The 22,723-nt window shown below is 38.7% G+C and overlaps 1 protein-coding gene across 1 annotated transcript in view; it reads left to right on the forward strand.

The window, feature by feature from the left end:
• Positions 1-22,723, forward strand: part of LOC126340649 (potassium channel subfamily T member 2) — a 1,715,804-nt gene that overhangs the window by 1,535,278 nt on the left and 157,803 nt on the right. Inside the window, exons 16-17 of the mRNA XM_050001706.1 lie at positions 7,689-7,856; positions 18,542-18,692. Of these exons, the coding sequence (XP_049857663.1) occupies positions 7,689-7,856; positions 18,542-18,692 (319 nt within the window). The remainder of the gene's footprint in view (positions 1-7,688; positions 7,857-18,541; positions 18,693-22,723) is intronic.

Here is a 22,723-nt window from a genome sequence, read left to right on the forward strand (position 1 = left end):
TGTCTTCATCATTATTTTAAAAGCTCAAAGGAGTCTTTCAGCCTCATCATTCGAGTGTGGGTGGAAAAATGGAGACGACAGCTATTGAATATCATTTCTGCAGCAGAGGTATCAGAAAAAATGTAAGCAAAACTGTGGTCCATTGACTGACACAAGTGTGAGAGGAAGTGTAAATAACGAAAATTGTGCTGAGCACTGCAGCTGTAGTCTCTGCACTCATGGACAACAGTTGACTGCGTATGGAAAGCTGGAATATGCATTGAGGACAATCATCGAGGTTGTATCCAGGAAGATGCCTGTGAAGCCGACGTGAAACCACTCGTGGATGAAAATGTTTGCCGGGCAGCCACATACTTTTCTTCACACTGATGACTGTTGCAAACAAGATGTTCAGCCTGCTGGTCTATGCCTGGTCACAACATACGGTGCTGAGTGAGCAGTTTAGTTCACAAGACACCCCAGTGACCATAGCGCAAGAACCATAAGAGTGTCAGGTGCAGAGGTTCCGGCGGGTCTACTCGGGGAGACCATTGATAGGTGGTTAGTAGGATAACTCTATCCACCATAATTAGTGAGGTGGAGGTAATGACATAACAGTTTGGAGTCTTGACTGGAAATGCAGTTCGGACAGCAGAGTTTTATGCACCACCGTACATGTTGTGATATGGTGTCCTTGGCCATGGCTGCACACAGACTCCTTGATGGGAAAAGCATCCACCACCTATTGAGCATCTTTGTACAGCAAGAAGCACAAGATATTGTTTTTGTTGAAGTCCGGGTCAGGGATCTTCGGGAGATGGTAAAATGTGTCCTGTTGGTTTACTCAGTGGTACTGCAAAAGCAAATTTCATAATTGTATCTACTGAGAAAGAGTGCCCAGTACTGGGCAGCTCCCTCAGGTAGCCTTGCTGCAGAACTAAAGTGGGAGATCAATGGCTTATGGTCAGTAATGAGGTGAACCTGTGTTCCATGTAGGAATACATGGCATTTCTTCAGTGCAAAGATCATCTTGAGAGCCTCTTTTTCAATTTTCAGATATCCGTTCTATGTGGCATTGAGTGTCTTCAACACAAATATGATCAGATTTTCAGAGCCGCCTATGTTCTTTATGCCATAATGATCCCCAGAGCCCATTCATAAGTGGCTGCCACTACCACTAGCTGTTTGCCTGATTGAAATGTGGTGAGACAGAATGCTGAGAGGTGGGCCCACTTCAGCTGTGAATGCCTCTTTGTGTGCCTCCGACCATACCAAAGGCATGCCATTATTCCAAAGGTTGATGAGCGGATGGGTGGCCAATGCCGAACCTATGATAAATTTTCTGCAATACATTTTTTTTCTTCAAGAAGAACTGGAGCTCCTTTGAATTTGTGGGCCAAGGAAGTACAGTGACAGCTTTGACCAGCTTCCGTGACAGCTTAATACCTTCACAGGAGGTGATGTGTTGCAGATATTTCACCAGTGGTTGAAAAAAAGAGAGATTTTTCAATATTGCATTATAGGCCTGCAGACCGGGCAGTGTGCAACAACCATCCCAAGTTTTTGAAATGTTCTTCCATTGTGGCTCCCATCACCAAAATCTTTTCTAGATAATTTATGCATCCCAGAACATTCTGTAGCTGTTGCCTGAGAAACCTTTGACAGATGGCTGGGGCACTGGCTACTCTGAAAACTAACCATATGAAATGGTATAATCCATGTGGCATGTTCCCTACCAAAAGTTTCTGTGAGTCCTCATCCAGCAGTAGTTCCAAGCTTCTGAGAAATATATCATCACAAAATACCGGTCTCCAGTGAGTGCAGAGAAAAACTCATCGGCTTTCAGAATGGGGTACATATCAATCTCTGACTGGGAACTGACCATAACTTTTAAAGTTTCCACACAGGTGCATATTCCATGACAGTTTTTTCGCAAAAACCGAAGGTGTTGCCCACTCACTTGCAGACACACGTTCAAAGATGTATAAGGCTGCAATCTATGTAGCTCATTCTGAATAGCATCCCGTAGTGTGAGGCGCATGGGTCGCACACAAAACAGCAAGGATGCACTTATTTATGTAATGTAATGTGCTCTGCAAAGTTCTTCACTTTTCTTAGACCAATTGACAAAATGTCAGCTTAGTCCTTACTGAGGGTTTCTAATTTTCAAAATGGCACTCGTTCTGAGACCAGATGGACTGAGTTATCAATAACAAACCTGAAAGTGGAAAAAGCATCAAGGAAGAATAGATTTTCCATATCTGTGCTGTGAGCTACAAGGAAGGTGGAATGTCAGACAAGGTTTTCATACGTTTTGTACAGTTGTGGGTGGTCCTTTGAGTGGAATGTGTTGTTTGTTATACGCCATGAACTTGTGAGGTGCAGATTGAATGCCAGTGCTCCCAGTTGGAGGTAGGTTTGAGAGTTTAAGAGAGATGCAGTGGCACCAGTGTCAACTTGTAGCTCAAATTGTTATTGCACAAATTGAGTGTGAACAGTTTCTTAGGTGAAACCACTGTGGTGTGATACTCCAATGAAATCATATTAATGTTCATTAGGTCGTGTTGAGGCAAGTGTTTTTTGTCTGTAGTGTGACAGGCAGATGTGGTAAGCCCTTCCTTCCAGCGTGACTCGCACTGTGTCTGTCTTCTCTGGCATGATCAAAAACAATCCTGTCAGGCAGAAATGAGTGCCTGTCAGGAGGCTGAGACTTGTTTCCATGTTTACATGATGCAGCTGGAGTGCAATGGTGTTTGAGCACTGCTTTACTGCATTTTCTGTGTTGGCAAAGTTGTATCCCTCTCTTGGTTCTGACCCAATGGCCACCACCTCGTCCCAGAAATCTAATCAATGGCCTGTGGCCAGCAAAACTTTGAAGGCTGGGGCCCATTGTAAAATGTCATCCAAAGTAGGTACCTAAACTTGCAGAGATTTCTGATGCACCTCTTTATCCAGGGCCACACAGATGATTGCGTCCTTAATCATCACCTCTGCATACGATTTCTTATTTACTGGAGTCACAAAATGGCATTTCCTACTTGTACACTGCAGTTCAGATGACCACACGCAGTATGTCTGATTAGGTTGTTTTTGACAATATTGTGAACAGAAAGGTAGATTACTATTCACCATAGAGCAGAGATGCTAAGTCGCAGATAGACACAAAAAAAAGACTGTCAGACTAGTAATCTTTCAGCTAAAAAGGATTTCATTGTAATCAAACAGTGTACACACTCTCTCTCTCTCTCTCTCTCTCTCTCTCTCTCTCTCTCTCTCTCTCTCTCTCTCTCTCTCTCTCTCTCATTCGCACATGCCAATGCACCTCACACACACACACACACACACACACACACACACACACACACACAGTTTGTGACTGTTGAGGCCACCTCGACAGCCAAAGACTGGTTGTGTGTGTGTGTGTGTGTGTGTGTGTGTGTGTGTGTGTGTGTGTGTGTGTAATGTCTGATTTTGATAAAGGCCTTTTATGGCGAAAAGCTTAGTTGGTTGACAATCTTTTTGTTGTGCCTGTCTGCAACTCAGCATCTCTGCTATATGGTGACTCTCAAAGTCATGGTGATATCCACAGTATAAAGGATCTGAAGAGAAGGAAAAGCCACCAAAGTCCATTTTTCTCTTACTTCACACATTTCCCCTTAACAAACCAGAAAACCAGACTAGGTTTTGAGCCTTCATTATACTAATGGAGAGGAGTGGGTGGTGGTGGTGGTGGTGGTGGTGGTGGTGGTGGTGGTGGTGGTGTTGGCAGTGGAGGATGAAGACTCAAAAGTTCAGTTTTGTGATCTGTTACAGAACTCTATCCACCAGCTGTCAAAGAATTGCAGTGAAGTGATTCCTTGGCCTCACTTTCATTTGTTTTTTCCACAATGGAGTTTGTATTGTAATGAAGTTTATGAAAACTAGGAGAAAGGGCTTTTAGAAGGTTGTGAGTCTCCCAGATGCATTCTACTTTTTTTCTGTTGTGAAAATTCATAAGTAGACATTTATTTTCTGTTTAATATAATGTTCACATGTTCATGTCATTCTCAATTTCATTACAAAATTGGTTTCACTGATAATAAACAGATACCAACTTCTCTCACAAGATCAATCACCTACAGCTTCATTTATTTGCATTTGTTTCCCTGAAAGTAATTCTCTATACATATATGAAATAGAATAGTTTATTAAGTCCATTTCTGAAAAAAAAAAAACAAGTTGTGATCTTCAGTTTGTTGTTTGTATTATGGGGAATTGCAGGTCATCTACAAAGGAGAGTAGTTAGAAAATACTCACAGAGTCTGTCTTGAAATAGTGCTGTAGTACTTTTAGTACAAGAAGAAAAGGTTTTTACTGCCTTATATAACTTAGAAAAGGATTTTGCACACATCTAGTATGATCTCAGTTGATACATATTCATTAAAAACATTCCATTATTTGGAAAAATGTACAGTCTGAAATTTGAATATGTGTTGTCAACAAAGAATTGCAACATGCAATAGTATCGTGCAAGAGCGGTGCCTACTAAAATGATTATATAAAAGTGTTTTGATCCACTCACAAATTTAGTGAAAAGAACAATGAATAATATGATGCAGTGTGTGTGTGCTGTGCTCTTTATTGTCATTTGCAGAATACAAGTGTAGTTTTGGATTTCTATTTAAGTCTACATTTGCTTCTCTCTCTCTCCCCACCACTCACTGGTAGCACAAGAGACTAGATAGCTTTTAGATAAATGTAACAATATGCAGGACAGAGTAGTCTCAATTAATCATGAACCAAAGTTACAGATTTATTAATTTTTGGAAAAGTGTTACATTTCTCCTTGTTTCATACAGGGAGTCAAAACTGTAGTAATTATTTTTTATTTTTTGTTGTCTCTTCATATATTATGCCTTCCTCAATCCTCCTTACATGTTCTTCTCCAATGTATATGATGCACTGCTATAGCCACAGTCCTCAGAAATATTTACTTGATATGGTCATATGGATTATATAAGAATACATTTTCATTAACTACTAGTAAGTAGGCCCTCAGAATAACCATTTCAGAAGCACTGTTTGTAAGAATATTTTTTGTAAAAATACTGAAATCAAACATTTTTCCAGTGTTCTTTGTAAATCACTGGGTAAACATAAAGAAAAAGACAACTACATTGCTACTGGCAATCTCCTTCTCTATGTGTTTGAAAACATGAAAATTTATGGCTGTTGAGTAGCAACAGCCATAAAGTAACCTGTTATACACTGAAGAACCAAAGAAACTGGTATACCTTCCTAATATCATGTAGGGCCCCTGTGAACATGCAGAAGTGCCACAACTTGACTTAGCATGCCATCGACTAATGTCTGAAGTTGTGCTGGACATAACTGATACCATGAAGCCTGCAGGGTTATCCATAAATCTGTAAGAGTACAGGGGGAGGGGGGGGATGGCGATCTCTCCTAAGCAGCAAGTTGCAAGATATCCCAGATATGCCCAATAATGTCCATGTCTGGAGAGTTTGGTGGCCAGGAGAAGTGTTTAAACTCAGAAGAGTGTTCCTGGAACCACCCTGTAGCAATTCTGGATGCGTGGGGTGTGCCCAAGGCTTGAAAGGCAGAATGGACATGAATGGATGCAGGTAATCAGACAGAATGTTTACATACGTGTCTCCTGTCAGAGTTGTATCTAAATGTATCAGGAGTCCCACATCACTACAGCTCCACATGCCCCAGACAGTTACAGAGCCTCCATCAACTTGAACAGCCACTGCTGACACCTTGGATTCATGAGGTTGTCTCCATACCCATACAAGTCCATCTGTTCAATACAATTTGAAACGAGACTTCTCCGACCAGGCAACATGTTTCCAGTCAGCAAATGTCCAATATCAGTGTTAACTGTCCCACTTGTGTCATCAAGTGGGCCTTCAGCTCCGAAAGCCCATATTGATGATGTTTTGTTGAATGGTTTGCACACTGCTACTTGCTTACGACCCAGCACTGAAATCTGCAGCATTTTGCTGAAGGGCTACACTTCTGTCACATTGAATCGATTCTGTTTGGTCATTGTTGTTCCCATCCTTGTATGATCTTTTTCTACCCGCAGTAGTGTCAGAGGTTTCATGTTTTACTGGATTCCTGAGACTCGCAGTACACTCATGAAACGGTCATGTGGGAAAATCCCCACTTCATCACTACCTCAGAGATACTGTGTCCCAGAGGTCATGCGCTGATTATAACACCACGTTCAAACTCACTTAAATCTTGATAACCTGTGATTGTAACAGCAGTTACCAATCTAACAACTGCACAAGACACTTGTTGTCTTATATAGGCATTGCCAACCACAGTGTTATATTCTGCCTTTTTACATACATCTGTACTGGAATACGCTTGCCTGTACCAGTTTCTTTGGCGCTTCATTGTATTATTTGTATTCAGAATTATTTTATCTCAGTCATTTCACACCCCTTCATAGGAAACCTCAGTTTGAGGTTAGAACAATTGCCTGTTCATAGTTAAAAGAAGCTTCCAATGAGGGCAGTCCAGTGCTGTGTAAGATTCCAAATAACATTGACTAGGTTCAACATTTCATTTCATTTCTATTTTATGGAACTCTTCCACTGATATTGTTAGCAGTGTAAGATGTTAATGCTGTTTGCTGTAAACATTGGATACATTAATGGTTCTTTGCTAGAAACCAATAAACCAGAGTATCGAAAAATCTGAAAAACTTCAAGAAGTAAGTATTACTGGCTGGGATTACAAGTGTAAGAGGATAAAAGAACATTTCATGTTAATAGTGCAAATATTTTGGGATGTATCATGAGACATATTATGACAAAGTTTGTTCTAGTGTTCCTGTTACAATAATAACAAGAACTGCAGCTTGAATTGACATGTGATTCATTCGTATGTTTGACAGTAAGCTGTAATGTCTCGGAAGTATCATTTTGGAAAATAAATGATGATGTATAAGTAAATGTTGTATGCAATGTATGTTGCTGATACTATCATGGTTCAAATGTAATTCAAGGACTGAATCAGTTGAAAATTCACATCAAATTAAGGAAGGTTACAAAATTCAAACATGATTTATTTACAGATGTGAAAAACACATGCTTATCTTTTTTGTGATACTTTCATTTGGGGTAGACCCAACAGGAAAGTAGCTCGTGTGGCATGTTTTGTGAAGTGCAAAATTCTTACATCCACTCTCACTCATTATTTTTAAAGCTTCATTGTGCATTACCCAAAATAATAACACAATTTTCTATCTAACGTCATATTGTAGTTTCTCAATGCTGGAAATTAAGTTCCCAGAAACTGAAATTGCACATTCTGCAACCACTTGCAGTGCTGTCACTCTTCCCCAGTATCTATCACCTCAGCTATATTTGTATTGACATCAAATTAAAAATCCTTGACAAGAGTGTACTCTCCTCACATGGTTATAAATTTGTATTTAATTAAAAGTTAAAAAATCACTGGCAGAAAGTTCTATTTGAAGCTGATATAAACCATTCCAAATGAAATGGTGAAGTTAATGTTTACCTACTTGTCTCCTTTCAATACTTATGTAATACAGACAAAAAATACTTATTCTGTTTGTATATTTTAGGCATGTCCATACAACTGTAAAAAAATAATGTATTTACTCTGCATTTCAATGCTAGTTAGGTTGAAACTGTTTATAAACATCAGTTGTTTCTGTTATATTGCAGCTACATCTTCTGATAGCTGTGGAAATTCAGAATCAAAGCAAGGTCAGAAAGAGAATAATCCATCCACCTTAACACCAGATGTAGCAGTTACAGGAAATCATCTTGACGTACCTCGACCTGGAGACAATCCAAATCTTTTAAGTCCAGAGATTCTGAACCAAAGGAGAGGTAAGTGATATTAATTCATATTTAATTTCTCCACTTATTGAAGAGATACAATTGTAGACAGTACATATCTAAGAGGATATAGTCGCCACGAGATTTTGATCTGCCAGAAAGTTATTGCATGTGTAGTCTCCCACAGCATGAGATATTAATTTTGGAAACCTCTAATAGGTTATATATTTCATATACCTCCTCTCAGGGATATTAGTCTAGCAAAGCTTGCCGGAGAGTCTCCATGTAGTATGAAGAGTGTTAAGTACTGGCTGAAAAAACTTCTGAGTTGGGCAGTGAAGCATTGCAGATAGTTCAATTGACAGAGCCCTGCTTGCCAATGGGAATGATCCAAATTTATGTACCTTGTTGGAACACATTCATAATTTATCAATAATATGCATTACAGTGTAAACTTCGTGAAGATTTTAGAAGTAATTACTTATTTGGTAAGCTGAAAATGCACAACTATCCTCTTCAGAATATATTCTCCAACGGAAGACTATTCCAGACTGAGTGCCTGCCCACAGTGGCAGGTGGATATGGTGGGCAAATAGCTGACACATAGGCAGCTAATCACACCAACAGGCAATCAGTCAGCCCGGCCCTTGGTCCTTGCCTGCAAGTACATACTGCCTTGGCCAAGTATCTGCAAATAGGAGTGGCCAAGTCCACGTGCTTATGCTCGGAGTGTGTGCTCCAGAAATGCCTGATAGGTAGCTGTACTACCTGAGCTTGTCCACTAGTAAGCTAGATGGACACAAGTGGGTACTCATGCCTGTCCTGTGGATGTGACCTGCTGGAAATTTTTTATCATTCATCTTCCATAAATGATTAGTAGCTTTGGGAGTGTTTGTTTACTTTTTCTGTTTCTGTTCTTTGATTCTTTGTGAAATAGCTTTCATGAATGCTTTGAAACATACATACAAAACATGTGATATGGATAACACATTGTGTGTATTGTTTAATCCATTGTGGTGAAGTCTTCAACCTAGAATAAATCTTTCACCATGCAGCAGAATGCATGCCACAAAGAAACTCCTTACAGATTAAAGTTCTCTTCCAGACAGTAGAATAATTCACTCTTCCAAATTTGTTTCACTGAGGAAGACCATACTGTGATTCCTTCTTTCAGTTATCATATAAATGCTGAAATGAATAGAATATGAAGAAATAATATTACTGTGGAATAGGAACTCAACTACTAAAATTTCTCAGTAGAGGGAATGACCTGATGACATACCTGTATGAAAATACAAAAGAATACTCCTCTTTTAGTAGAAATTTAGTATAGATTGCTGGAGTAATGAAGCATTCCAGGAATTTTGAAACAAGCAGGAGTAATTCCCATTTTCAAGACATATAGGCTGTATCAGTTATATCTCTCTGCTGTAGATTTGTCAAACATGTTTTAAGTTTGCATTTAATAAACCCTTTGAAAGCTGTAAATCTTCTCTGTGAGAATCAATTCCACTTATTCTATTGGTTCAGATTTAGAGGGCAGCAGACATATGCTGGTTGATGTAGTGTTCTCTAACTTCTGACACGCATGCAGTAGAGTCCTTCTCTGTCCTCTAGTGAATGGAACATGACCAATATAAAACTGGCTTTGTGAATAAAATGGCTCAAAGAGAATGGAGTGTTTCTTATTGACGGTGAGAAGTCATCAGATGTGAAAGTATTTCTCAGTATATCTGTTGCATATATTACGGGCTATTACCATTTACAATTTATATCACTGCAACTTTCTTGAACTTCGCTCACAACTTGCTGATAGCATATTTTTCTACACTGATGGTTCCAAGTACACCCACAGTGTTGACTGTGCTTTTGTCGTAGAGACTGATAAGTTTCAATACTGGCTTCTTGACCAGTGCACAGTTTTTACAGCAGAGCTTTTTGCCCTCTATCAGGCTGTTCACTACATTCAGAGGCACCAGCTCACTCGCTGTGTGATCTGCTCTGACTTCCTCAGTGCCATGCAGAGTCTAGATAGTCCTGATACAGTCCATCCCATCATTCAACTGATCCAGGACTGCCTCCATTTGTTCCCAGATGGGAGAGCCTAAGTGATGTTCATGTGGGTTCCTGACCATGTTAGTGTGCCTGGGAATGATGCTGCAGCCAAGGCCGCAGTCCATCTCGATCGGCCCACCTCTTACTATGTTTTCTCATAAGATATTTGTACTTTTCTCTATCGGCATATCACGTCACTTCGGCATGGAGCTCCCTTCATGAGAACAGACTCAGAGAAGTCAAACCTCTCCCAACAGCCTAGTCTACTTCCTCCCGGACATCTTGCCATGAGGAAGTAATGTTAGCTCAGTTGCGAATAGGGCACTGCTGCTTTAGTCACCACCACTTGTTGAGTGGCGACCCTGCACCCAGCTGTCCTTTCTGTAGCCAGCCATTAATGGTCAGACATCTCCTGATCCTCTGCCCCTAATTTAGCCACTTACGTCTCAGGATTGGGCTGCTGCCTGCTTTGCCAGACATTTTAGCGGATGACGTGTGGGCTGTGGCTTGCGTTTTAAGTTTTTTTAAAAGCAGTAATATGACAAAAGAGATTTGATTTCTACCTGGTACCTCTGGTGTCTTGTTGATGTCTTTTACATACTCTTCCATAATGTCTTGATGTTTTAGATTTGTTTATTCTTCCTTTAGTATTGGACCTCGCAACAGTTTTTTACCCTAGTGGACCCAGCATTCTATGGTCCTATACTGGGCGCTTATGACCTTATGCCTTGCGCCCTAGCCACACACCTCCTACTTCCCCCCCCCCCCCCCCCCCCCCCAAAAAAAAAAAAAGGCACTGGCTGGCATGAAAAAAACAACACTTAAAAAATGATAATTATTTATTTAATTGAAGTGTGGAACTTTGCACTATATTTTTAGATGGACTATGAAATTGGCATTTCTTTGCAAGAAAACATTGAAGCATTGATTTTTTATTGCACTGGCCTTAATTGTTGTTTCTCAAATGCCCTGAAAAACACAAAATTTGATGGAAGGCAGTATTATTTTCCTGCGATTGTAGCACTTATTGTTGTATCTTGTATTGTTCCCTTGACATTAACAAGTATAAAGTTGTGGAAATTGATGGAAAGACATACTGTTGTTCAGTTACAGAATGATCAGTCACAGGAAATAGTTACAACAGTTAAATATATAGAACTATACTTCTGGAGTTACTTAAACTGAAAGGAGCACATAACACTGACAGGAAAACATATGCTACACTGAGATTCATGGTATGAATCTTAAGAAGATGTAAATCAGTCACAAATGAAGTAGCTCACAAAACCTTCATTCATTCTTGAGGATTGCTTATCAAGCTGTAACCATTACCAAATATGATTGACAGTGCAGACAATAAAGATCCAAAGAAGCAGCTTGTTTCATCATGATTAAGAGAATCACAGAAATACTCATCCAATCCAAGGGGCGAACACTACAATATAGCTGTTGATTGTCATTGTGGTCAACCCATGTGAAGTGGTCCGTTGAGGTTTGTTTAACCATTTTAATTTTTTTTACACGTGATTACCCTATAATTTAGAAGTTCGAAACAGGTTTTTTAAAAAAAAAAATCCTTGCAGTGTTACTGAATGGCGATTTTTCAATTTGGAGACATAGCATTAATTTGAATATCTCTGCACTGGATTAAGTTACAACATTGCAATTGACATGATTGTTTTTAGAAAATTCTTCTCTACAGCATTATTTATTACCCAAAATACCCCAATTTCAAAAATAACCATTCAAAATGACATCCAAAATTTGCTATTGAAAATTTTCAGACCCAAAAATACCAACTAAGCAGTGATTTATCAGAGTTTATTTTTTTCTGTAGTTAGATATCATAAACTACTAACTTTATATGGAGCAAGAACACTAAATTTCTATTGTTAGATATCATAAGCTACTATGCTTATATAGAGCAAGAACATTGATTTTTTCAAATTTTTGAAATTTGAAAATTGTTATTTTTTGTGAAGTTTGGGGCTACTTATCTCTGATAAGACTGAATATAAAAATTCGATTTTTGCACATTTTGTACACCTATGTAATAGCAAAGTACTGTAAATCATCACTGATATTTGACTATGAACAAGGACATGAATTTTTGAAAATGAGGAAGTAATTCACATTACGCTGCAACTGACCTTACGTTTGTTGCCCTTTTAAATGGTTTATTGTTTCATTGTAATAAAATTTAGTTGTAACCTATATTTAGTTAACACTATCATGCTATATTTAGTTAGTATTGTTCATTATAATTATAAAATATTAAACAATAGAGCTATTTCTTTAGTTCTATGTTAAAAAAATTGCCCCTTTACATCTATTCTCAATTAAGTAGCACTTTATTATAAGTTCAAATGATAAAGGTAAAATAACAAACAGGTGAAATTTCTTTGTTATTGAGCAAACTAACATTCTGTATATGAGTTTAGTACTAGAGACAAGTATGTGCAGGAGCTCAGTGGACAGAGTACCAAGTCTGCACAGGAGCCCCGTAGTCAGTCTATACATGAAATGTGTACACCTACTAAATTTACCGGATGTGACATTATTGTAGTCAGTCTGTTCAGAAACCTCTGTTACAGTGAATGTACATACTTCATTGAGAGTGTGCTTTCATTGTGAGTGTAATTTTAAAATTTAATAATAAATAAATTGCAAGCTATACAAAGCACAACTGCAGTTCAGTATGTATAGCAGTCTGTTGTGTAAGGTAACTAGGTTAGGTCCATGGTTAGTGGTGCCATCCAGGGAGGCACATGATCAAGGTCACAGAGGGTGCAGGTTAAGGGTAACTGAGGGATATTGATGGAAGGAAGATGTGGAGTGATATCTGAAAAATTGTGGGTAGTGTGCACAGTGTACGAACTTGAGTCATAAACAAATACCATTACAGAGACTGCCAGAAGTGCAGAAACCATCCAAAATTATTCTACACCTACATCTACATTGGGGAGGATGTGTTAAACTATTATTTAACTGAACTCCAGCAGGAACCATTCTGTGTTGACGATAATAGATCACTTTTCTTGTTATGTGGAGATGATATCTGTGTCAAACCAGAAAGCAGCTACATCTGCATAGGCAGTGATCAGCAGTTGGATGCAGGAGGTAATTGTTACAGATCAGTAGACAAATTTTATGTTAGAGATAATAAAGGAATGATGTTGCTTGTTACATGAGGAGAAACAGAACTGTCATTCTCTACCCAGAGTCAAATGGTAGAACAGAATGGGTGCATAGCCCACTCCACCCACAGTCAAATGGTAGAAATGGAATGGTTGCACCTTACAATCAGAATGATGTTAAGCTACTATGTGAATTCACACCGTACTGACTGGGCCACATATCTCTCATTTGTCATGGTTGTTTATAATCAAAGGCCCAAATTGTTGCACCAATAGTGAGGTAAATACAAGCAGATGTCTACGAAAAAGGTAGCACATTAATCAGTTTATTTATACTATACATGTAATACTTGAATGATACATAACTGTAAATTCTGTGGCACTGAGTTATGTATGATTGATAGTAATCTTGTAGACAGAACCAAATAGTCTTGAATGCTAATTCACATACACACAGGGTGTAATGTGTATAAGTGTAGATATTCCTGTTAGTGACTGAGAACAATGTACTGAACAACATTACATCAGTATTTATGACATTTGAAAACTAATAATTACAGCTATTACAGGTTTATGTTTTTGGGTTGAACAGTACTTCCAAGAACATGTGGCAAGAGCAGGGCATTAATGTATATTTTCTCCCGAGAACAAACTTGGATGTTGAAGTGTGGACATGTGGACACAAAATGGTTATTCTGTACTGACAGGTGTAGTCCACTTGGCAGTGCAGTTACGGCAGTGCAGAAAACATCATATTGTAAAGTTTATTATATGTTTCTAATGAGGCTGTTTGACACAGAGAAAAAACAACCAGCACACTGATTTGCATACATATTAAGGTATCGTATATAAAAATATCTCCACTTACACCCTGCATAAGTCATTGACATATCATATGTTTAATAGCATCATGCTACTTCAATGCAATGTTCCTCACTGCACTCTTTCACATTAATGTTGATAAGTCTGTAGATGTAGTTACCATTAGGCTACAGTTGCTGGCAAGACTGACAGTGGTGCATCTTGATCCCTGTGATGATTCTGAGGTGCTTTGGAGTCAATCCAAGGCATAGTAAGAGTAGAGCCAGAGAAAGGCATGAAGAGGAACTAGCAGAGAAGTAGACATGAGAATGTGAATGGACCTGTGTGGGAGGTGCCACATGCAATAAGGTCAAGGAAATGGCAGAGGTTTTTTTATTGTGTTTATTGATGATTATTTAGGGTATTATGTGTAAGGTGTTATGGTATAATGTATTGAGGGTAAGGGAATAAGTTTTTGTGTTAGAGTAAGGGTTCTTCACAATTTCTTTGTATCTAGGTGTTAACTAGTGGCAACAGCGTTCTGTCCTCAGATTGCTGTACACCGAGGACAAGGATTAGAAGAACGCAAGTGTGACTATAACAAGGCTGATACAGTTGTTAGTAGACAGTAACTGGTATGCACAAGTGGTAATGGCGAGCTAACAGGAAGTTCTGCAGGGTTCGCAGGAGAGCTTCTAAAGTTTGGAAGGTAGGAGACGAGATAATAGCAGAAGTAAAGCCGTGAGGATGGGGCGTGCGTACTGCTTGGTAGCTCAGTTGGTAGAGCACTTGCACGCGAAAGGCAAGGGTCCCGATTTCGAGTCTAGTTCCGGCACACAGTTTTACTCTGCCAGGAAGTTTCATATCAGCGCACACTCCACTGCAGAGTGAAAATCTCATTCTTGTAACAGGAAGCTGTTCATCATGTATTTCAAGAGCAGCTGAGTCCTGCCCTAACAGCACCAAAGCAATACTTGTCTGGGCTGCATAAACTACAGGGGGGATTACCATCAGAGTTGATTCATAGCGGTGCTAAGTGTGGCAGAGTGTACGCTTTACTACCATATGGTGTCAGTAGAGGTGGAAACTGAGCAAGGTTGTACGTACTGGTTATGTTCCCAGTAGTGGGAAAGCTTGCACAATTTAAATATTACACCATGCACCCTTCTCCAGTGAAATGGGGAGCCGTAGGGAAGTTCGTATGAGTGAGGGCAGGCGGTGCGTTGTTGATCTCTGAAGAGGATGATGAAGAAAGAAAAACTGAAGTATTGTCAGACAGAGATGACAATGTGTCAGCCCAGGTGATTCAAACTGGTGAGAGAGCATGCTGGTGCAGCTATTCATGGACAGAGCAGGAGGACAGGATCATTTAAGGTGTATTCTGTAACCCAACCTTATTTCCAGCAAACATGGTTACACTAGATTTATTCTGTGTGCAGTAATGTGGTAGTAGGGGTGAGCTACTATGAGCATGGAAGGCTCACAGAAGCAAGGTGGCTGGAGCTGAGAGGTAATGTGTTATTAATTAATGGGAAGGCAGCCATGATTACAGGAATTACCCAGTTGAGCATGATGGAGTCGCATGTGTACTAGCCTGACAAATCATTAGAAGTACTGTCAAAGCAGACTCTAACCATCCTGAATGATACTTTGAAACTGGACCTGATCCAGTCCCAGAACCAGTTAATAGCCATGCAAGAAGAGCAGATTTAAGTGTAACAGTTTGTTGATGCAGCATGTTAAGCAATTTAGGGGAGAGCAATGATGAGTCACTGTAGCCTTGAGCATTGTGATTCCTAGAATCATTGTGGATCTAACTCTGCTGTGCATAGCCTTCATCTATCTGATACAGAGAATCACCCATCAATCCCTATAGCATGAAATGTGAATTTGGATTATTGTAGTATGAATGTTGATGATACATTTGTTCCCTTGGGTTTAAGATGATATGAGGCTGCGAGACGAGCCATCAGCATCTGCAAAGAAAGTTGCTAAGGGTTCATGACTGACAGGGTGTAGAAGTATGAAGACATGATGTAATGTGCATTCCAAAAAAACTTGTAGTTGTTAAGGAGGGTATTAATAAATAACTTAGTAGCATAAGATTAAACCTAGCAAGTAAGGTTTGTATATGAAATGTAGTCTCTGAATCTTGTGGATTGAGCTTCCAGACACTCTTATAATGGAAACTTGTGCTGTACATGTGATATGCTGTTGCAGACTGGTATTCAATGAGACCAAGGACACCACATCTTCCCCTGGAGGTAGACGGCGTAGTTCTGTTAACATTTGGGGGCAAGTCAGTGAGAGCATGCAGGAGTATTGCAGCAGTTGCTGGTTGCTGGTGGATACAGGGTGTTGCCATTTCAGTTATAATAATTGAGATGTTGAAATACTATGAGATGGTCCAGGCTCACGCAGTGAAACCTGACATCGCAGAAGTAATGCACAGTTCTTGCAGTCTGGGCAAGGGGATTTTTCCACCAATTGGTTTGGGTGGTGTTACCAAGTGCATGACTAAATGTGGCTCATTGGCATAACATGCTACAGCATCAAAAAATGGAAAATCCAAGATTGAATTACAACAGTATCGTGAAATTTACTGTGGTGTAAAGTTGAGTCTGTGGGAATGTATGTATTTATTGTCTACTTCAGAAGGAGGCCTTGTGATCAAAAGCTTACTTTGTGTAGCCTGTCTGCAACTCAACATCTCCACTACATTCACTAATACCTTGTATAAATAGCTGTAATTTTTGTAGCAGTTTGATTCATAGCCCAGCAGTCCTTCCAGGACACGTGGGTTACGCCGGGCAAGGGGACAACATGGAGAAGCTGACAGCAGATACTAGTTCGAGTCTGTCATAGTCTGCCTTCCTGCATTAAGTCTGCCCTCCAGTACAACAATGCACTAGGCCTTCCAGGATCTCTCTGGCCAAAGTTGGACTCCTGCTCTATGTACAGTAGTCGTCTTCTGTCACTGTGGGGTTGGGTTGGGTTGATTGGGGAGAAGAGACCAAACAGCGAGGTCATCGGTCTCATCGGATTAGGAAATGACGGGGAAGGAAGTAGGCAATGCCCTTTCAAAGGAGCCATCCCAGCATTTGCCTGAAGCGATTTAGGGAAATCACGGAAAACCTAATTCAGGATGGCCGGCCAAGGGACTGAGCCGTCGTCCTCCTGAATGCGAGTCAAGTGTGCTAACCACTGCGCCACCTCGCTTGGTCTCTGTCACTGTGGTGGAAACACTTCTGCACTGTGCACCAATGGCTGATGGGACACAGTCATTCACCACAGAGTTGGCTACTATAGCAAGATTCGTCTACATCCATCACTGATGCCTGGTGTTTGTGATGTGACTCACTCAACAGGGCTCACGTTGGCAAAGCTGGGTGCACATATTGGAGCCAGCTGGCTGGATGCTAGCTGACAACTCGCCAGGCACCTGGTCTTCTTCCCATGGAGCAGTGGTGTGGTCACTACCCTGCACCAATGCCATGGTGATGTACAAGTGGAAAATAAAGCATTTTGACAAGTGCTTCTCTCTGTACCTTCACCAACTTGCTACCCTATCTCAACTTTCCGCTGCCTGACATCGTAGCCATCCCTTCAACCTCCACTCAGCTATACTACTAACCATTTTGGGATAAGGGGGGGTGGGGGGGGGAGTTGGTATTGGTGGTTCATAAAGTACACTCTCTCATTCATTGTGAAGCTGCATCCATGCTGGATGTGCCGTGCTGCACGATGCCACATGCAAATGTGCAGCACAGAACTGCACAAACCAGAGCTGAACTGCAGAACTGAGCAGTGTGTACATAGATGCACAGCAATGTTGTTGTGTATACACATACACTTCCTAATAATGGAAAACATAAAACATCATCCAAACAGAGCATATACAAGCAGACCATTTTCTTTGAGGTGTTGGCACTGCATGGAACATGTTATAAAAACAAAATTACATAATTCGTACTAACAAAAGAACAGATATGCTAATCTCCCTTCCACAGATCCTAAGTGAAATCATACTCAAGGATTTATAATAGTTCGTGAATACATTTTCTTTTTAAAATTAATACCAAACTTTTGTCACAAATACATAAATGCGTGTACAATGAAGTGTATAAGATACTTCTTAGGCTGTTGTAGCCACACACGGTGAAACAGAAAATGTGTGTCTTAGAAGTGTTGTTTTCTATCACATATAAAGACAAAATCAGAGGAAATATTTCAAGTGTCCATACCTCATGAGTCAAAATTGTACATGTATGTGCACAACTTACATTGCTCATGGATTGGTGACATCATCTCTCTTTTGGTTAGTTTCTCCAAGTTGACATAATATGCTTTTGAACAGCATACTGACATGGAGTCAACAATTTGTAAAGTTATGTCATTTTATGATATTCATTTTGCTCTTTAGTAGAACAGATCATAATTTTTTATTGTGAGTGAAAACATAAAGCTTGATGAAATTAGTAGGAAAGTAGTTTTCAGTTAATCAGATGCCACATTTGGGGTTCTATCTCATTTCTTACCAATAGAGATCTGACAAGGAATAGTACTGTTGTCACTTATCAGTCTGTCCAGTTTAGAAATATTTCTTGCATTTCCACTGTCTTTCCCACAACTACAGTAATTTACTGTACTATCAGCAAGTTTAACTTCATCGTTACCTTATTTTGTAACAAATTCTTTATTTATAAGGCACTGCCACCAACCTGCCCCTTTTCTTTGTTACAGGTAGCCGCCGTCCAAGTATATTGCCAGTTCCTGACATGTTCACTAGTTCCTCTCTCAACATTGCTGTAGAACCACAGGATGATGCAGGTGATGAAAGTGATGATGAGTTAGATGACGATGTCCCATGGAGATCGCCAAGTGAAAAAATTGCGTAAGTCACTCCTTATCCCTAATGGTGTTCCATTTCTTTGTTGCATGGCTTGTATCTTGTAAACTTTATAACATTGTTCACTGAAATGAAATAATTGTAAACCATTTTAGTAAGTGAGCACTACATACAAGAAAACTGGACCTCTCTTTTTATCTGATCTATTAGCATATATTCCTCATATAATTAACTGGCTGGTAATAGGATATAAATGAGGTGGTTAATCGCATACTGTTTAAAAGGAGTCTTTTCTGTTAGAGGTTCTACCTGAATTGGAAAACGCGTTATTGGCAAATTTTGAGTGTTACATCTCTCTCAATTAGGCAACTGTTATACATTACTGCACTATATATATGTTCTCAATATGGTTTATAAAACATTTAAAAACAAAGTGACGACCAGCAGACTACCCTGTGCAACACGAAACATACCAAAATCAAAATTAAATTGTTTGTTTCAATGTTTAGTCTGCTGGCACTCAAAACATGTGGTATATTTTTAAATGATATCCATAATGGGAACGTATACAAAGCACCACCAGAAAGTTATTGCCTGCTTGAGAATGATATACTGACAAAATTGGCCAATAACATATTCTTCAAAAGACAGCCATTAGTGAAAAATTACTACATTTGAATGTATTGCAGAGTTCAATATTTTCATAATCTTATGGTGTCTGCACCAAATCTTCTTTCTGGCTGAATAGAAAAGGAAATGAGATGGCCAAAAGGGGTTTAGGAAAGAGAATAGCAGGGGAGAGATTGGGATGTATTATCTACTGGACAAGAAAGTCCTACTTCCTCACCTCCCATTAACTCCTGTTGCTGAATGTCATTCTGCCTCTGAATTTCATTCAGAAAACCCTGCTTTCGGAGTCTTCTCTCTGTAGTTCCACTAGCAATATTTCTTTTACTTTGCGAGAAATGCTGTTATAAAAGATATTGGAAAAAAAATAGATTTGATATGCAAGTGTCATTGGGAAGCAACATAAATACCATATAGTATGGGTTAAGCAATTATACCATAAGACTCAGTGATACAGTATCTGAATCAGACGGAGAATAGGTGGGTACATAATGGACCTGATGTGGTTTCTTCACGTTCATCAAGGAGCGGTAAGATATTGAAGTAATACCTTTGCTTGATGAATACAGCAACAGTATAAGAGAAGAAATCTTCATTTTCACTATATTACTTTTGGTAGGAAAGAAAATGAAAAATTTGTAGAATGCTTTTTTTTTTGTCTGTATTTCCTGTATATGCTGTTTGAGACATCTGTCAGCCAGATGCCGACCATTTTGAGATCCAATTTTTATTACATAGAAAATTTACATGATTATGAAGTAGTTTCATGAATAATTCCATGACCACACTCATTTATATTTACACACAAATTTCACTTTGCTTGAGTAAATACTTATGTTAACTATAATAGTTACACTCCATTAAAAAAATCTAATCACAGCAACTTCTCCCCTGTTAGTAGAAGTGCTTACGTAGTTTCATTATTCTTCTACTTCAACAGTGAATTGCATGTTTATAGATTTAATAATCTGTCGACTGTACACATTCTCCACTAGATGCTCTTTCTTATTGACACGAAAAATTAGAACTTCGTATAAAACTATTTAACATTGTGTGGTGTAGACTAGCTATCTTGAAACCATGCAAAATGTTTAGCTGACATTCAAACCTATATTTCAGTAACCAATTAAGATTTTTGAAAAACAACTGACCTGTATTTTAACTGTTGCGACCCTCACTTCAGGCCACAATGTTTATTGAACATTAAATAACTTTGTAAACAACAAAAAAAATTGTTAGTTAGTCTATGAACCAAACAGTAGCAGTTCTTGATGATATATTCATGAGTGCCTCAAACAGAAATCATAATGACATCATTCTAGAGTAGTAGAATAAAGTCCAGTCACAACTTAGACAATGCATATTTTGTATTTAAAATTCCATATAATCTATGTGTAATGGAAATCAGAAGATTCATAGAATCCACACACAGCAAACAGTCATGGCATCGTAAATTCCACATGTTGAGGTGAGGTGGATAATAGCACCTGCCCAAAATGGAAGCTTGTGACAGGCCTGCAATATTGGCCACATTCTTGCCATAGGCACCCTTGTCTTCACCAGTGATGTGTGGTGTTACACATCCATTTGCACATCCAGCTTGGTCACTAAATTAATAGTTGCTATTGCCACTATTGAGTTTTAGAACTTTTTTTTGTGTGAAAACAATTTGTACGTTAGATAGTACATTTGAAATCCAGTTAGTCGACAAAGAAATCCATCAGTTTTGTTGCTGTATTTATTTTCTCCTTCTTCCTGCTATTTCTTCTACATATTTGTCATCTTCTTCTGTTTAGTGTCACAACTTTCCCCCTCATCTAATAACTTCAATTTCTCTTTGTTTCCAGTAATGTAATTCCAAGACTGATTAAGTACTGCTTTTCAGGAACACAAAGTTTGTTGTTAGAGTTAATCCTTTATTGTGCCTGTTGCAAGCCTTTCAGTAATTTTCATTGCTGAATTAAGAGGTAATAAATAAATAGACACAGTATTAGTACCGGTATGTTACATCGAATATGCTTTTATGACAGTAAATTCTCTTGTAGTATGAACAGACATTCATTTACTTATCACTTCTAGAATTATTATACTACTGCTCAGAAGCACATCTACTTCTCCACCGTACATGGATGGACCTCACAAATAATGAATTATATATAGGTGCAAAAAAATACATCTTTTCTGTATCACTTAATTTAGTAGGTATGATACAGCAACATCTTCAAAATTAGTATAGAAGAGCATACATTATTTCGTAAATAGCAATCACAGTGAGGAGAATTGGCAATTATATGTATGATGTCTTACATGAAATTTGATTTGAAATAAGGATTATTGCATGTACTAGCAGTCATCAACACATCTATCTACACATTCCTGTGCGTTATTGGAAACAGTTGGTAGCTACATTAAAATTTGCCATTATTAGTGTTCATTAAGCCAAACCCTAAGTAATAATAGTGCATTCTCAGTCATCTTTTCCACATGTGACTCCCGAAGTTGAAAAAATCTGTTCTGGTGAATGTTTTTGATAACATTCATCATTATAGTATTTGTATATTTCATTGCAATATATGGTGTAAATATTATGGATGTTACACTTCATAAAAGTCATTTTAAGTTAAAGAACAAAATTTTTTGTCGAGAGTATCCAAATTTTATGACTTAGGCTTTACGGAGTAAACTTAATCAAATACAGAATGAAGGGACAAAATACTGTGCAAAGTGTCATAATTGTTATGACTCTGGAGTTGCATTTGGAATTTGTGAGGCTCAAAACCCTATCTGGAAACCCACATTTAGCTGTCTTAGGGTTTCCTTGAATTACTCTAAAAAGGGTTTGAGACTGGTTCATGATTTCCTGCCAGATCTAAGTTCATGTTCTACCTGTAGTGGTCTCATTGTGAATAGAATATTAAATTCTTATCTTTCCTGAAAAGAAAATATTCTCTTACCAGACACTTCCTATTATTAGGCCCTTCAACACCCATATTACCTGTGATATAAGTAACTGTGTTTTTAGATGCATAGATCTTTGAGTTCATCAGTAAATACTTAACCAGTGTTTTGAAGTCACAGTAACAAGCAGATAAAAAATCAAGGTGAAATTGACAGATAGTGTATTAGTTATTGCATGAAATATAGTAAAAACACGCAATATGCAGAGTGATTATAATTAAGGTTCCAGCTTTAAAACACTGTAAAAAAAGAAATGCTGCTAAACTGAAATTTAATTTGAGCAGAATATTATTGAAGAAGGAGAAAACAAACGTTACATAAACAAGAAAACTAACAATAATTTTCCCATCAGATGGCACTATAAGCTTCACAACATAAATGGGTTTGGCTGCAAATAACAGATGAATGACAATATTATGGCTGTGGTGTGAGTTGCGTATTAAACTGACCATAATGTGCAACATGCATAGCCACACAAGTTTGGCATTCAA

This window comes from Schistocerca gregaria, chromosome 1 (genome assembly GCF_023897955.1).
Source record: "Schistocerca gregaria isolate iqSchGreg1 chromosome 1, iqSchGreg1.2, whole genome shotgun sequence".
Taxonomy (NCBI): Eukaryota; Metazoa; Arthropoda; class Insecta; order Orthoptera; family Acrididae; genus Schistocerca; species Schistocerca gregaria.